The 17,580-nt window shown below is 45.2% G+C and overlaps 1 protein-coding gene across 1 annotated transcript in view; it reads right to left on the minus strand.

Moving 5' to 3' along the window:
• Positions 1 to 17,580, minus strand: part of MAP2K1 (mitogen-activated protein kinase kinase 1) — a 79,197-nt gene that overhangs the window by 18,033 nt on the left and 43,584 nt on the right. The window contains exons 4-5 of the mRNA XM_042988584.1: positions 13,348 to 13,425; positions 12,370 to 12,421 (exon numbers count right to left, since the gene is read on the minus strand). Coding sequence (XP_042844518.1) covers positions 12,370 to 12,421; positions 13,348 to 13,425 — 130 coding nt within the window. The remainder of the gene's footprint in view (positions 1 to 12,369; positions 12,422 to 13,347; positions 13,426 to 17,580) is intronic.

Consider the following 17,580-nt stretch of genomic DNA (forward strand, 5'->3'; position numbering starts at 1 on the left):
TTTCCCATCCTCACACTGAGATGCACCCGCTAGATTACACTGTCACTCTGTGGCGATGCGCATCCAAAGCTGGGCTGTCTCAGGTGACGGTTAATGACATCTTCTCTTTGCTCGCTCACCAGACATGCTCTCCTGGGTCCATGGTCCTCCTCGGGAAGTTACCAGTAACTGAGGACAGTGGCAGTCCCAACCCCATGTTTCCCTTAGAAATGAAGCTGTCTCTATCCCAAAAATAAATAAACGTTAAAAAAAAAAATTAAAAAAAAAAAAAAAAAAAAGGGGGCGCCTGGGTGGCTCAGTCGGTTAAGCGTCCGACTTCGGCTCAGGTCATGATCTCGCAGTCCGTGAGTTCGAGCCCTGCGTCAGGCTCTGGGCTGATGTCTCAGAGCCTGGAGCCTGCTTCCGATTCTGTGTCTTCCTCTCTCTCTGCCCCTCCCCCGTTCATGCTCTGTCTCTCTCTGTCCCAAAAATAAATAAACGTTAAAAAAAAAATTTTTTTTTAATTAAAAAAAAAAAAGAAAAAAGAAATGAAGCTGTGCGGGCTCCTGGGAGGCTCAGTTGGTTAAGTGTCTGACTTCAGCTCAGGTCATGATCTCGTGGTTCGTGAGTATAAGCCCTGCATCAGGCTCTCTGCTGTCAGCAGCAGAGCCAGATATGGAAATTCTGTCCCCTCTCTCTCTGCCCCTCCCCTGCTCATGCTGTCTCTCTCTCTCTCAAAAATAAACTTAGAAAGAAAGAAAGAGAGACAGAGACAGAGAGAGAGAGAGAGAGAGAGAGAAAGCGAGAAAGCGAGAAAGAAAGAAAGAAAGAAAGAAAGAAAGAAAGAAAGAAAGAAAGAAAGAAAGAAAGAAGCAAGCAGGCTGTGTGATGTGAGAGGGAACAGGATACACATCTCCCAGGATCACCTCTCAGCCTGGGCTAACAGGCCTTTCCTAAAGGGAGCCGGTACGGCCTGGAGGCACAAGCTTGGGCCTCACACTCCCTTGTACCACTTGTACCACAGCCGCCTTGGGAAGGGTCACAGCGCAAGCCTTCCGACTCCCTTCCCCTCCCCATCTGGCCGGCACCTGCCCTTTGCTCTCCAGGGGCTGACCAGAAGAAACCCTGACCACCTCTCTCCCACCTGCCTCCCCTCCCCCAACTCAGCTACTATCCTGACTCAGACCCACGTCAGCTCTTACTGGACCAGGGCAACAGCCTCCTAACCGACCTCTCCCCCCTTCCAGCTCCTATTACCACAGCAGCCAGAGCCCTCGTCCTCAAAGGACAGCTCACCTTACTTCCATGTACAGGAGCGCTCCTTTGCTCCCCGCTGCCTGTGATAACATCCAGCCCCTGAGCAGGACAGTGAAGACCGCCCCCCCCCAGGGCCTCAAGCAGTCCTTACCGAACTCCACCACTCGCCATCGGGAACCCAGACCGCCCACCCAAACGACTTGTTCTTTCCTGGAAGGACGTACCTGTGTCTTCCGACTCTGTGCCACGATTCAGGTGTTCGCCTCTACCCGAGACGCCTTTCGTGGTGCTGCCACCTGTGTAACTTCTGCCTGTGCTGCACAGCTCGGCGCAAACACCACCTCCCCCACGATGCTTCCCTGATGGGATTGAGGAAGCACTCTCCCTCCTCCAGTGGCCCATCTGCCTCGCCTGAAGAGCTAAGAGGCACACTCATCTGGAACCATAATCCATCGCCGTGGGTCTAGCAGCTGAGGTAATTCTAGAGAGAACGTGACTCACAGTTCTCACCAAGAGATCAGCATACTGGATTCTAGCTACTAATTAGCCACTGTCTGTTTCTCTCCATCTGTAAGGTGGAACAGTCTGGACAGAGTTCAAAGGAATTGGTTTTTCCCTGTAAATTCACTGCCCCCTTGAGATGATCACCGTTGGTTGGCAGCTGAGACCGGTGGGCAAAGGAAGCAGGGGTGCAGCTGGGCTACCTCCTGGACACCGTGGGCAGCCCACAGATGGAAGCACAGGGGACACTCCCTTGCCACCCAGACAGGGACTGTAGTCAGGACAGAACCCTGCGTGCAGCCTCAGAGGCCACCCTGACTTTCTGCTCAAGGAAGCCTGGCAGGACACCAGAAAAGGCATGGCAGGTAGGCCAGTGCACAGAAGCAGCCACTCAGAAACTCATCAGTTGGGGTGCCTGGGTGGCTCAGTCTGTTAAGCGTCCAACTTCGGCTCAGGTCATGATCTCACAGTTCGTGGGTTCAAGCCCCACGTCGGGCTCTGTGCTGACAGCTCAGAGCCTGGAGCCTGGAGCCTGTTTCAGATTCTGTTTCCCTCTCTCTCTCCATCCCGGCTCACACTCTGTCTCTTTCAAAAATGAATAGACGTTTTAAAAAATAATAATTAAAAAAAACACTCATCACATCTGAGTCTGCCACAAACAGCTTATAAAACAACAACACAAAAACACACTTGGGCCACTTCCAATCTTGTCTATCGGTGCCAACAGTAAGTCAGACTGAAGAGAGGAAGCCCTCAGGAGCCTAGACCCTGACCGTGGTTGAGGACCCAGTTCCTGTGGTGGCTGTTGCCAGCACACCCCAGAGGTGCTATGGAGACCCCCAGATGTCCCCCAGGACCGAGATCCCAGAACACTTCCAGAATCTAGGCAGAAGCCTTAACTCTCATTCCAACCAACTGCTCCCTGGGCAATAAGGCCGCCCTGGAGCAGACTCCTAGCAGGATGGCCCGCGTACAAGCTACTCGAGCTCCGAAGAGAGCCATCGGCTGCGCGGCCCCTCAGAAATCTAGGCCAGCTTTCCGGTGCACTGCAGGCCTGGACTACCAGTCCAACACCACACATAAACATCAGGCAGGTTACACACCGCCCCAGCCGACGGAAGAGAAAAACGACCCGAGGCATAACTTAAAACTACTCTTGGCATTTATTGATTTCATCGGCCAGCAACTCCAAGGCAGAAATAATTGATGGGCCAAGTTGTACGAACTCCTGATCATTAACTTATATAATGTTTCTTCAGGGTCTGGATCAAAATCAGCCCTTGATAACTACAGTGGGTGAAGAAGGATGAGCTGGCAGAGTGCAAATCCCGGCTATAAGCATGTAGCACAGCCGCGTGCTAGGACCCCCCTCCCACCCCGTAACTCAGAGCCTAACCACTTGGTCAGCTCTGGACGCACCAGACCTAGGACCTCCTGCCACAGATCGCCTCAAAACCTTTGTGGTTAATTCCTTTCAGAGCTTCAGGATCAGGGAAAAAAAACCCTCCCCTACCTGTGCCACCCACCACGTTTTCATCAAGATCTGAAAGCTGAAAACGTCAGAGCTGGGCCTTGTGCTTAAATTCTAAAGTTCCCTCGGAGGACGGGCACCTGGCTGGCTCAGTCAGTTGAGCATCCGACTCTTGATTTCAGCTCAGGTCGTGATCCCAGGGTCGTGGGACTGAGCCCTGCCGGGGCTCCTCGCTTGGCACGGAACCTGCGTAAGGCTTTCTCTTTCTCTCTCTCCCTCTGCCCCTCTCCCCTGCTTGCACTCTCTAAACAAAAACAAAAACAAAAACAAACAAAACAAACAACAACAACAACAAAAACTCAGTAGTCAGGAAGCTTTTTCTGCAAAGGGACTACAGAACAAATATTTTAGGCTTTGAAAGCCATACGGTCTCTTTCACAAGCAACTACTCACCTTTGCCATTATAGCACAAAAGCAGTCACAGAAAACACTTAAATAAGCAAGCCGTGTTCCAACAAAACTTCATTATAGACAGTGAAATCTGAATTTCACACAATTATCACATGTCACAAAATTCTGAAAAACGATTCTTAGCTTGCAAGCCCTACAAAAATAGGCAGGAGACCATATGTAGCCTGTGGGCCACCAGTATGTCCACCCCTGCTTTAATGTTTAATTATGGTTTTGATCTGCTAGCAGTCTTTTGTCTTGCTGACCCAGGGCTTACTCCTGTTTGTAGTGACAAGTAATTTTTTTCCTAACTTGCAGCTTTCAGCATGTGTTCCGCCTCCCCCCCTTCTAGTAAGAAAACCCCTCTTTTCATCTGGGATATGCTCCTCCCAACAGCAAGTGTTTCTGAGACGGTGTCAACCAGAAAGCCCCATCTATCCTGCCCCGGGGGTGGGCTTATCACCAGAGAGGGTCGATCAGACCATCCTGGAACCGATGATTGGCCCACAAGTGGGCAGGCACTCCAATCAGTGATTCTAGCCTAGAGGAGAACGGGCCGAGTTCTTTCTCTGGAAGATAGCACTAAGGACTGGGGCTAGTGAGGTCCATGCTGCCCCCAGTGAGAAGACTCAGACTGGAAAGGAAGCCCACACCAGGACGAGAAAAACCGAGAGGGAGCAGGCTCCTGACACTGTCCTTTCAACCCCGTATTCATCCGAGCTTTCCAACAGGTAACCCACGGCAATACAGTCCCTCTTTGGATTAAGTAATCTCGCACTGGATTTCTGACACAACCAAAGAGTCTGGACGAATGAGATCACATCAAATTCTATTTGCAAGCTGGCAGGACAGCGATTTGTGCATAAAAAAAAAAAATGACACTGGCTGTGTCCTGCCATGTATTTAGTCACTTTTCCCCTGTTGGACTCTAAGCTCCCAGAGAACACAATTCATTTCCGAGCCATCTTTATGCCTGTAGTGATTTACTCAGTACCCTGCACTTGGTAGGTATTCTGTGAATATTAATACGGGTATTACTTTACTCGGATGGGGGGAGCTACTGCGAGAAGGGCAAATAAACATGGAGGAACATGTGCACATACCCACCCATGACCATCCACCAGAATGTTACCCAGAGATTCTAGAGAAGACTTCCACCCCCAGGGGGCTCACTGACCTAACACCCACTCCCTGGTCGTTCTTTTTTTTTCTTCTTCTCTCTTGTGACGGCACAGTGATTCAGTCTGGTCTCTCTAAGTTGCTTCTTTCCAGCGCATCTTCTAACTCAGGCAAAAGGCCTGGAGGGCAAAGCATCCTGTGATGGGAACCGAAACCACCCCCTCAAGCAATAGGGACTGCCCCGAAGCCAGCGTGACAGACCCCAGGACAATGACGGACCTGACCTGTACTGCCCACCTGCCCGTACCCAGCGGCCTTTGTCCCCCGGTTTCCTTATATAAACCTGCAAGTATTTTCAGCACCTTAGGGATGCTAGTCTGCGGTCTTTCTGGTGTTGGCCTCACTGAAATTCCTCTCGGCTGGCCACATGCACACACAAGGCAGGGTATCTCACTAGGACCAAAGGTCCTTCAACTCACCAGTCGACTTGAAATAAATGAAACACTTTCAAGGGACTACTAAGTGGCTGAAAAAACAGTACCTAAATGGCACCTGAAAACAGCCCGTCTCTCCCCAACTACCATTACTTCACTTCCTCGCACGGAAAAATGTCTAAGCACAGGTGTGCCTGGCTCTAGATCACCGACACATTCCCACACGTGAGGCTAAAAAGGCCTAACTGGCCCGGCAGACGCAACCCCGCGGCTGCTCGCTGTGGACTCCGGGCAGCTGCTTTTCTGCTTCCACCACCCAGGCTCCCAACCAGAGGAGCCCTGGTCTCTGCCCGACTCAAGTGTGTGGGTTCCACTTTTCAAAAAGTTCTCTGACCTTTCCCAGGATCCTTCTAATGAGGAAGTTTCGAGATGCTTAAACCAAAGCAGATTGGTTTTTCCGTTGCTGGCCATCATAAAAAACTTCTCATCCAGCTGGCTAAGCAGCGTGCACACATGGCCCACCATGTTGGTCAGCACGATTTTAAAGGCTTTGTAGGGGGCGCCTGGGTGGCTCAGTCGGTTGGGCGGCCGACTTCGGCTCAGGTCATGATCTCGCGGTCCTTGAGTTCGAGCCCCGAGTCGGGCTCTGGGCTGATGGCTCGGAGCCTGGAGCCTGCTTCCGATTCTGTGTCTCCCTCTCTCTCTGACCCTCCCCCATTCATGCTCTGTCTCTCCCTGTCTCAAAAATAAATAAAACGTTAAAAAAAAAAAAATGTTAAAGGCTTTGTAGGCATTATCTCAGTCCTCACAAGCTTGCAGGTAGACTATTTTCTCCATTTCCCTGAGGTTTGGAGAAGTTAAATGACGTGCCCAAGGTTACACATTTTAAGTAGCCCCATCAGAATGCAAACCCTGCGTTTTGTCACGGTGATCGAGTGGAAAAACTGGCCGTAATCCTTTGTAGCTCCTTCCAACGAGGTAAGAGTCCATCCCTCTACTTTCTTAGTCCTGACTTGATCACATGACTCGCTTTCACCAACAGGACATGAACACACCTGATGTACTCACAGGTTTCAATGGTGTTGAGCATTGTGGGTTGCCCCACTCTTATCACTGAAACCCCAAGACCATCATAGGAAGAAGCCAGGGCGTTAGCCTCTCGGAGGATGAGCGAAAACACGAGGAGAGGTCCAACCAACCAGCTCACAAACTCAGAGGAAGTAATAAACTGTTGTTTTTAAACTACTAAGTGTTGGGCTGGTTTATTACCCAGCGAAAGCTACCTGAAATAATCTCGAAGTTATCACCAGTAAATCACTATCAACAAGTAGGAACAAATAAAAATGCGAAGCAGAGAAAAAGCCTCTTCATTCTTCCCCGTTTTCCCTCAAGGACATAATGAGAAGTAACCGACTTTAAATTTCATCAGGAAAGAACATATTTAGACCAGAGGAAGAACTTCCTGGCAGCAAGGAAGCCTAAAGACAGAGGCAGGGAGATTCACTGTCTCAGTGTCACCCTCACTCAGGTTTCCAGGAATCCTCCACTCACTGTTCTCGCCCAGCAATCATGTTGTGTAAGAATACCATTCCACAGCCCAGGCCTTACAGGGAATTCTTACAGGACCTCTGGAGAAGACGCCAACAGCAGGAGTCTGAAGAGTAGAGCAGTCAGGCCAGGCTGCCTGCACACACTGCTCATTGGAGCAGAAGTCCTAGTGACTTCCCCTCCTTAGCTGGGCAAGTAATGAACTCTCCAGCACAGATATCTGTCCAGAGAGTCGTCTGGCTCACAAAGCCACTCTTCATGCCAAAGAACAGTAATTGGTGGAGCCGGAAAAGAAATTCCTGAGAAAGTGGGGGCAGTACTGGGCAGAAGGGGAAAAGCAAGTCGGTTATTCCAGGAATGGGCTGAAACTTTCCTGTCTTCGGACCAGACATCACGTTAGAACTCTCCATCAAGGACCCAGAGCATGGTACTTGGAAGGCGGTGGGAAGAGAGAAACACAGGACTAGATTAAGGACTGCGTTAAAAGTAGAAGACACGAGTTCTTGGCCCAGTTTCCCTGTTGATTCCTGTGTGTTCTGGCACAGGTTAATCACACATCCACCCATTTAACAACCCTTCAAGGGCAAGCTATCCTCTGCTGTTACATTAGAGACTGGGGATACGGAGATGAGGGAGACATGTCCCCTGACTTGAGGAAACGCAGACTAGACAGAGAAAAACAAACTCTGAGCTGCGGTTTCCACAACTGAAAAATGGGCAAGAGACAAGGCTGTTGTCAACAGTAAATGAGAAAAGTCACTAAGGCACATAATACAGCACCTGGTACATAACAGATCCTCAATAAACTCATTATTTATTATAGTGAGAAAGGGATGGACACTGCACCAAAGGAATACAGAGAAGGAGCACTTAATCCACTTTGGGAAGAGGCTGGTTCCCGGAACGCTTCTTGAAAGACATGTCTGAGCTAAACGGTAACATTATTACCATGGTAACAATATAACTAAGCTAAACAGTAACATTATTTATTAATAGCTTACTGACGAAGCCCTTTTAATTCTCACTAGCATATGAAATAAGTGTGTAATTTGCAATTACTGCTCTTTGGCATGAAGGATCCTCATTTTACAGATGAATAAATAACTCAAGAGTTTACATATGCTGTATGTAAAAGACTTAAGATTTGAACTTGAACTGGCAGATCCCCAAGTCTTGGTGCTATACTTAAAAAGTTGAGCAGACTTAGTCTAGAAAAGATAGGAGTGTGAGGGACGGGGCGGGCTAGGGAAGTAAGGTTCCCAGGAAAGGCAAGTAATAATATGAGCAACGGTGAGAACACACAAGGTACAGCTCGAAAAAGGAATGAAATGTCACTGGCTCTCAAGTTCTTCACAAACTACACGAAGGCATAAGGGAGGCAATTAGCCTTTGTCAGGCCCTTCTTTACGCAAACCCTGTTGCAAGTTGCTTTCCATATGTCATTTCCTCAATCCTCACGATAACCTAGGAGTGGGCAGGAGGATTCAATTTTATAGATGATACGATGGCTTTACGCCACCAAAGCTCTTTACAACACAAATGGCCCCTCCGAGTGAGATTGAGAGGTCATTCGCAGCCCTCGAACCCAGCCCCATGCTCAAAACATGTTCGTTTCTCCTCTCCTTTCAGTTACTCCTATTTCCTAGAAATTAATATACAAACAAAAATATTCTATCCTGGAACTCGGAGGTCTTAAAAAAAAAAAAAAAATGAATAAGGTCCACATACCGCCGGAAAAGCGTTCCCCACGCAAGTCATACCACACCTCCTTATTGATATGTTTCTTAATGGCCATTAGAAAAAGGACAACAAGGTAGCTAGTGCAGTTAGAAAGTAGAAGGCTTTCTACAGTTTTCCATTTGAAGATTAGAGTTTGACGCATATACACCTGTGAACCCACCACCAAAATCAAGATTTACTATTGTGATTACTCCAGAAAGTTCCCTCGTATTCCTTTGAAGGCAATCCCCACTCCAGCCCCCATAACCCTCAGGCAACCACTAACCTAATTACAACGTTACTGTGGACTAATTACGTCTGTTGTAGATACTCATATAAATGGAATCATACAGTATATATTCTATTGTGTAGAGCTTATTTTTACTCAGCATGGTGTTTTTGAGATTCATCCAAACTGTTATCAACCGTTTGTTCGTTTTTATTGTTGAGCTGCATTCCGTTGTTTGAATATATCAAAATTTGTTTATTTCAATCGTCTGGTGATGAGTATTTTGGCTGTTTCTAGTATGGGACTATTGTAAATGAAGATGGCATGAACATTTGTTCACAAGTCTTTGTGTGGACAAACGTATTCATTTCTCTTAATATGGAGAAGTAGGGTTGATGGATTGATTGTATGGTTTAATTTTAAAAGAAACCACCAAACTCTCTTTCAAAGTGGTTGTCCCTTTTCCTGGCTGCTTTTAAGAAACTTGCTTTATCACTAGTTTTCAGCAACATCACTGTTTTTGTTTGCTTTGGTTTTTTTTTTTTTTACAGCGTTATTGGTATATAATTTTCATATAATAAACCCCAACACTTAAAGTGAATCATTTGATGAATCTATATATGTGATCGTCACCACAATTAAGATTATAAATGTATCACCCCCACAAGTCTCCTTGTGCTCCTTTGTAATTCTTCCCTTCCTCCCCTTCCCTCACTCCCCAGGCAACCACAGATTTGCATTTCATCACTGCAGATCAGTTTGCAATTTCTAGAATTATATAAATGGAATCACACAGTATGTGCTCTTTTTTTGTCTGTTTTACTTTTTCACGTATCAATGGTTTCTTCTTTTTATTGCTGAGTAATATCCTAGCGTATGGATGTACCACAATTTGTTTATCCATTCAACTACTGATGGACGTTTGGGTTATTTCTAGTTTTGGGCTTATACAAATAAAACTGCTCTGAACATTCATGGGCTTGAACGGACATATGCCTTCATTTCTTCAGGGAAAATCCTAAGAGTGAAATGGCTGCATGCAGAGTAGGCACATGCTTAATATTTTAGGAAACGGATAAGCTGCTTTTCAACATGCTTTGCACCATTTCACATTTCGGCCTGCAATGTCTACGAGTTCCAGTTGCTGTGCATCCACAGTAACACATGGGCAGACTCTGCAGACGTTCCAGACATTCCAGTGGGTGTGGAAGCAGAGCTCACTGTGATCTGAATTTACATCTCCCTCATGACTAATGATATTCAATTATCTTTTCATGTGCTTATAAGCCACTCATCTATCTTCATTAGTAAAGTGTCTGTTCAAATGTTTACCCGTTTTTTCCAACCGGGTGATGTTTTTATTTTCACACTGTGAGAGGTCTTTATGTATTTTAGACAATGTCACTTGACAGACAAAGGTTTTGTCAATATCTTCTCTTCATGTGGCTTGACTTTTCATTTTTGTCAGTATCTTTTGAACAGCAAATGTTTTCATTTAGATGAACTTCAATTTCTTGACTTTTCCTTTACAGTTTGTGCCTTTTGTGACCTACTTAAAAACTCATGTTCAAAGAGGTCACTAAGATAGTTTGTTTTCTTTCGAAAGTCTTATAGTTTTAACTCGTACAGTTAGATCTAAGATCCACTGAGAGTTCATCTTTGTTTACGGTGTGAGGTAATAGAGGGGGTTCATTTTTGTGCAAACGGATATACAGCTGTTCCAGAGTCATTTGTCGACCAAGATTATCCTTCCACTACTGAACTACCTTGGAATCTTTGTCAAAACCCAACTGACTACATGTACGTGTCTATTTCTGAATTCTTCCTTCTGTTCTATTTGATCTGCTTAGCTTCACACCAATAGAACACTATTGATTATCACAGCTTTATAATAAATCTGGAAATCAGGTAGTCTAAGTGCCCCAACTTTGTTGTTGTTCTTCAGAGCTGTTTTGGCTATTCTAGGTCCTCTGCATTTCCACACACATTTCAGACACAATTGGTCAATTCTACAAATAGGTTACTGAGATTTTCAATGGGATGGCCTTCTATCTACACATCAATTAAAGCAAAACTGATGCCTTACCAATCCTGACAGTGGGGGTGGTTGCGTAACAATATGAACGTATTTACTGCCGGAAGTGTATGCTTAAAAATCATTAAGACAGTAAATTTTATGTTACGTATATTTTACAGTTTTTTTAAAAGCAATTCCAATCTCAGGATTTTTCACCTAATCTACCATTGCTCCTAAGCCGGCGGGCTGATTCCACCAGCCCACCCCGCTCCTCCTCAACCCTCCCCCTCCTTGAACTTGACACCCTTAACACACTGCAACGCGATCCACAGCACTGTGCCTTCCATTCTTCTGTCCTCTGGCTTCTTCATCTTTTTCTTTTTCCTAACAAGCTTTATTGAGGTATAATTTATATGTAATTTATATGCGAAGTGGTGCAAGTGGTCACAGCCACTGTAGCCGAAGGTTTGACGTTGGATAAATCCAGCCACCTACCACCTCAAGATAGAACGTTTCCAACCACCCCCCAAAAGTACCCTCATGCTTTTGATGTTCATTTCTCCCTGGACTTTCTGTCACTATAGATCCGTTGTTGTTTTCTCCATAATTTTATATAAACGGAAACAGTTTGTACTGTTGTGTATCAGGCTTCTTTCATGCAGCATAAATGTTATTTTGAGATTTAGCATCAGAAGCCTGTTCCTTTTCACCGGTGAATAGTATACTGTTACAGGAATATACTGTAATTTCTCTCTTTGCTGATTGAAGAACATTTTGGTTTTTTCTACCATGTATACAGCTGCTTTCAACATGTGTATAGGAATCTGTATGGACATACGTGTTTCATTTATCTTGGATACATATCTAAGAGTGTATTATCATACAGTAAGTGTGTATGTACCTTTCTTTAAAAAAAAAAATCAGTTTCTTTTATAGTCAAGCTCACATCCAGTCAGTCATGGCTTTGGGTCTATGCACTGTCTAGTCCAGTGGGAGGATGGTGACACTGGCGATTGGGTAACTAAGCTCCCATTGGGGCTCCGGCCTGGGCTTACTGGGTGACCATGGCTGTCACAGCCTCAGCTAACAGGTGTAACCTGTAACAGGCCAGGCCAAAACAAGAGGGGGAACTTGCTGCCCTAGCCATCAAACTCACTAGTCAAAGACCTGGTGCGCCTGACTGGCTCAGTTAGTACAGTATGGGACTCTTGATCTCAGGGTCACGAGTTCAAGCCCCACCTTAGATGTAAAGATTACTTCAAAAATATCTAATAGTCGGGGCGCCTGGGTGGCTCAGTCGGTTGGGCGACCGACTTGGGCTCAGGTCATGATCTCGCAGTCCGTGAGTTCGAGCCCCGCATTGGGCTCTGTGCTGACAGCTCAGAGCCTGGAGCCTGTTTCGGATTCTGTGTCTCCCTCTCTCTCTGCCCCTCCCCCGTTCATGCTCTGTCTCTCTCTGTCTCAAAAATAAATAAACGTTAAAAAAAAAAATTAAAAATAAATAAATAATAGTCAAAGACTTGTTAATAAAAATTAAAAATACTATTCAATGGCTTTTACACCAAAACAAAACACAAAAGAGGATGCAACAACTTTTGATTTCAGCTCAAATTCAAAGCATACTAACTAGCAAGTAATTTCTTACCTCTGTGCATAATCTTGTGCTTCTCCCTCAGGTATGTCAGACCTTTTATTACCTGGAGGAAAGACAATGTAACAAGATGGGAAACTGAAGTGGGGGTGGTTAAAATACAGTCGGCCTCTCTATTTTAAAATGATATAGAAAATATTTCAACTAACATCGCAAAATTGCCCTCTTCCCTTATTTTTTATTTGATTTCCAACCTGTCATGTCAAGAAAGCATCTTTTTACATGATATATAGTTATTTTTAAGCAATGTTGATTATTGCAAGTTTATACAACTTTACAAACCCCTGTGCTTGGGGCTCCTGGATGGTTCAGTCGGTTGAGCATCTGACTCTTGATTTTGGCTCAGGTCATGATCTCACGGTTCATGAGATTGAGCCCGTGTCAGACTCTGTGCTGACAGTGCACACAGACTGCTTGGGATTCTCTCTCTCTCTCTCTCTCTCTCTCTCTCTCTGCCCCTGTCCCTCTCGCTCATGTGCATGCTCTCAAAGTAAATAAACTTATATAGGAAGGAAGGAAGGAAGGAAGGAAGGAAGGAAGGAAGGAAGGAAGGAAGGAAGGGAAAGAAACAAAGAAAGAAGAAAAAGGAAAAGAAAAAGAGGAAAGAAAAAGAGAAAAGAAAAAAAAAAAGAAAACTTGTGCTTGGATTCGTTTTTTTTTCTAAAGCTACAAATATAAAAAGAGGCCTTCTCCTGCCACAAATGGGAATTCTTTTGGATATCCCATCTATTTCTCCAGATACAGATTTTAAGATAAAGGAAGTCGCTTTTCTAGTTCTGGAGACAGAGACAGACAGACAGAGAGAGTATGTTGTATCTAGGATTTAGACAGAGAAAATTCTAGTGAGAAAACCCCACTTTCCTTACAAACTTCCCTTAGCTAACTTACTATCTTCCTCCCTTGTCCATTTCCTGCCAACTCATTAACTTATCAATGAGGGAATTTGGAAGAAAAATTATACAATATACTCACAGCAATGCTAACTTTTCCTAAAATTTGTTCAGGAATTCTTCCAGCTTTCTTCAGGACTTGATCCAAGGAACCCCCATCCTAAGAACAAGAACACCAACCCATTTAGTGACAGTGTTTTTAACTATTCTTTCAAGTGTTAAACTTCAGCAGGAAAGTGAATGCCACATGTGGCAAATCCTCCTGGAAGGGTACCCTTTGGTTTGTTCCAGACCTCAAAGACAGAAATGTACAGCATTGTGGGAGCTATCAAATAACTAGAAACTCAAATCGTGAATAATCATCAAACAAAGGACTAATTCAGGGATTAAAAAAAAAAAAAAAAAGACTTGCACTGGGGCACTTGGCTGGCTCAGTCAGTGGAATATGTGATTCCTGATCTCAGGGTTGTGAGTTCAAGCCCCATACTGGGTGTAGAGATTACTTAAAAATAAAATCTTAAAAAGGTTTGCACTGAACTGACAGAACAATGTATGGTTGGGACCAGAGGCTCTAGAGGCAAACTGTCTAAATTCACCAACTCTGTTGCTTCCTATCAGGAGAACTCTGACCAGGTTACTCACAACTTGTAAAACGGGGATGATATCTTAAAGCTATTAAAATAATTATAGGGCTATTAGAAGTATTAAACAAGCTGGTACATATAAAGGTCTCAGAACAACATCTAGCCCACAGTAAGTGCTCAATAAATGTTAGCCATTTGATCATCAGCGTATGTCACGACTTGTATTGGAGATTATCCTAAAAACTCACAGCTAATCGAAAGAAAAACGTCATAGAAAGCAACAATTCCTTCCACAAATCCTACCAAGTGCCGTGAACAGTGTTAGGTTCTATGGAAGATAAAGATACAAACAAAGTACTTCTTGTCCTTGTTAAATGTACAAACTAGTAGGGTGAATATACAGACTCTGAATATAACGAAACAGGATACAGGTTTAAGAAAACGTTACACATGCAGAAGAGAGAAGAAATTCTGACTTCACTTAAAAGATGGCATTTGAGTTTATGTCTTACTCAAAGAAGGAGTATGACTTCTATACCTGGAAAGGGGGAGGTACACGGCAGAAAGGGAGAATGCAACACACGACACAGGTGGGATATGAAGCCAGCCTCTGTGGGGCTCACACACCACGGCCTTCTCATTCGTGGATTCTACACTGTAACCTGAGATCGTGAAGAAAAGCTTCACTCAAGGAACCCTGACGTAGGGAGGCACGGCTACATTCATAGGCCATGGCTTCCAGCTGCCAATTATCAGTCGCAATTTAAAATCATCCTCAGAAGTAGAGACAATTCATGCAAATTCGGACTGATTTTTAGAGTAACTCGTCTACACTGAGCAGTTACCAGTATCATCTATCATTTATTAACCACCTCTGTGAAAGGTTTAGGGATATGTGAGAAACTAGGGATAGAAAAAACTAGACACAGGAAGAAACACATACACACACACACACACACACACACACTCACACTCACACTCTGCCTGGGGAGACAAAACACTCAACAGGGCAAGGCACCTTAAATTCTCCTCTGAAACAAGGCAGGAACCGAACAGTTGAATGAGGAGAAGAGACATCACTACAGGTGCTCGGAGGAGGAAGCAATTCCTAGACAAAGTGGCAAAGGAGGGACATGGAAACCACCCCTCAGAAGCGGACGAGACATGGCCAAGCAGAAAGACATCCCTGTAAGCTTCCTGCCTCCAAAGTCACCCAGCCGCGATGACATATCCGGGAGCATAAGGTCACAAAACAAGGCACAACACGATTAAAAAGAAGGACAGAACATAATCCCACTCTTATAGACATAAAAAAATGTTTGTGTAACTCACACAAAACCAGAACATCCAAAGTGTCATCAATAGCTATTTCTAGTCTATGTAGGAAGACAATCAGGGATTTTGGTTGCATGATAGTTTCTTCTCCGGGCTTTTCTAGGGTTTATAAATTTTCTACAATGAACAAATGTTTTGCCCTTTTACATTACTGAATTCCTTTAAGAAAGTGGAGAATTAAATCTACAATCGATTCAGAGCACTTACTGAGCATCCATTTTGTGCAAAGGCACTGTAAGATAGATACAACACTGCTTTCTTTTGAGACAGTGAGAAACTAAGATTCATTCAGGGGTACAGACTCCTCAGGAAGTGTCTACTAAAATAATGCTAAAAAAAAACAGATTATCCACTGAAAGGTTCTAAGCTTACGCAAAGGAGCGTTGGACTAATCACTTTCTGTCACAGTCAACTGGGGATCACAGATGTTGAGGGAAAAGAAAGCAGGTCAGGTGTGAATTCTCAGGTGCACCTGAATACCCCCAAACATGTTTGTCTTCTATTAACGGTGGGCGGGTCAGTTGACCCAGAAGCACGATGGAAGATCCTAAATTTCAACCTAAAATTTCCTATGTGCCATACTTTCCACCCAGACAGGAGGAATCACTGACCTAGAACCCAACAGAACTCCCCCTGGGAACACATTTATTTTTCCAAGAGTCCTTGGAAGAGCCCTGCCCGAGCTGTGACCCAGGCTGAGGTGTGAGTCACCCTGTGAGCCTGGCTGCCTTCACGATGCTGCAGATCCCTGGTGGCCGAGTCAGGACATCAGAGCCCAGGTAACCACACCCAAGTCTCCCAGAAACATAATAGCACCTCTCAGTTTCCTTCGCCAATGGGAAGAGGAACTCCAGCGCACAAAGTTTCCAAGCCATTTCTCTTTTGCTTCCAGTTGAATGTGGTTTCAGATCCTTTGTTTGATCGGCTGCCTGATTATCAGGGAGGAGGACTATGCACTGAAAACTAGGTAACAAAGCAACTCTGTCAAAATCTGATTCAAATGAGGTAGAAATGCTAACCCCGTGGTTCTCAGGTTCCACAGCCTAGGACAGCGGGCAGCCCAGCTCACACTTTTCCCTGGGGTTGTGGTACATATTCCTGTTAAAAAGGAAAAAAAACTCGGCTCTCTTTCCTTTCACCTCCTTCAGAGCTATAAGCAGAGTTACAGTGTGAACAATGGGATTAGCAAGATTCAAGAAGCAGGAACCACAGTCAGAATTATCCAGGGCTGCCTCCAACTCACCTTACAACCTTTTAATTCCACTTCACTGTTGCCAAGAACTTGCCTTCCCTGACTAAAGCTGCTGAAACTGTGCTTATTTTTAGAAGGCAATTATTAACTAAGTCAATGGCGCTTTTGTGAAGGTTTTCTATAGAAGAGACAAATGCTTTGGGGGGGGGGGGGGGGGTCAAAAGCTTTTCCTCCTGCATGAGAACCACCAGCCCTGAGTCCTCAGTTCTCTGGGCGCTCAGCTACCACCTGAGCAGGAATCTACCTCCCCAAAGGCAAGAGCATTCCTGTTCTGACCGGGGGGCATCCATTTACTCCTTGAGTCTCAAAAATTCAGACTGGGCAGCACAAGCACAGTTTACTTCTACAAAGTCAGCCCCTGGCTGAGTGCTTTAGAAGATGGGGCCCAATGGATGCCAGTGACACAAATTCACTTTAAAATGCGTCTAAGAAATGATGTGAGCGATGGACAGACAGATGGGCAACATGTGGTAAAGCAAACATAGCAGAACAGTAATTGCAGAATCTAGGTGGAGGGTTTACAGTGTACATTATACAGTTCCTTCACCTTGCTTTGTGTTTGAAACTGTCATGATAAAAAGCTGGGGGAAATGTTAATGACCTAGAACACACAAGGACTGTGACATACACAGAAACAAAGAACCTCTGAAGTTGGGATGTGGTTAATGAACAGAGCTCTACGTGACACCTTTGAGAGGTGGAAGCTGAGACAAAGCAGAAATACCCAAAGAGAAGTAGCCACCAGCAGTCAGAATTTTCCTGTCAGAGGCGGCCAGGATGGGAGCTCTCCTGCAGAAAGGCCTACTCCGGGACCAAGAAGGGGTGAGAGGGTCCAGGGTTAGACCAGAGAGCTACTCTGGAGCATGGCTGCCTGGATTTCAGGCCACAACAGCTTCACTACAGGGTTCCACCTCTGGTAGCTCTGAGCCTCTCCACTAAAATTAACAGACTGTTCCAGCTGCTCTCTGGGCCTATGGATATCTAGGAACAGAAGACTCTATTGTGGACTCCAAGGCCTAACTCTCTCCCACTGGGTCCCAGGCCTGTCCATGCCCTCCACCATCTTGGCCTCCTTCATTCGACCGCTCAACACCTATCACCTAATAGATGCCAAACACCGTGCTTGGCCTTCAAAAGGTTTTGA

This window comes from Panthera tigris, chromosome B3, assembly GCF_018350195.1.
Source record: "Panthera tigris isolate Pti1 chromosome B3, P.tigris_Pti1_mat1.1, whole genome shotgun sequence".
Taxonomy (NCBI): Eukaryota; Metazoa; Chordata; class Mammalia; order Carnivora; family Felidae; genus Panthera; species Panthera tigris.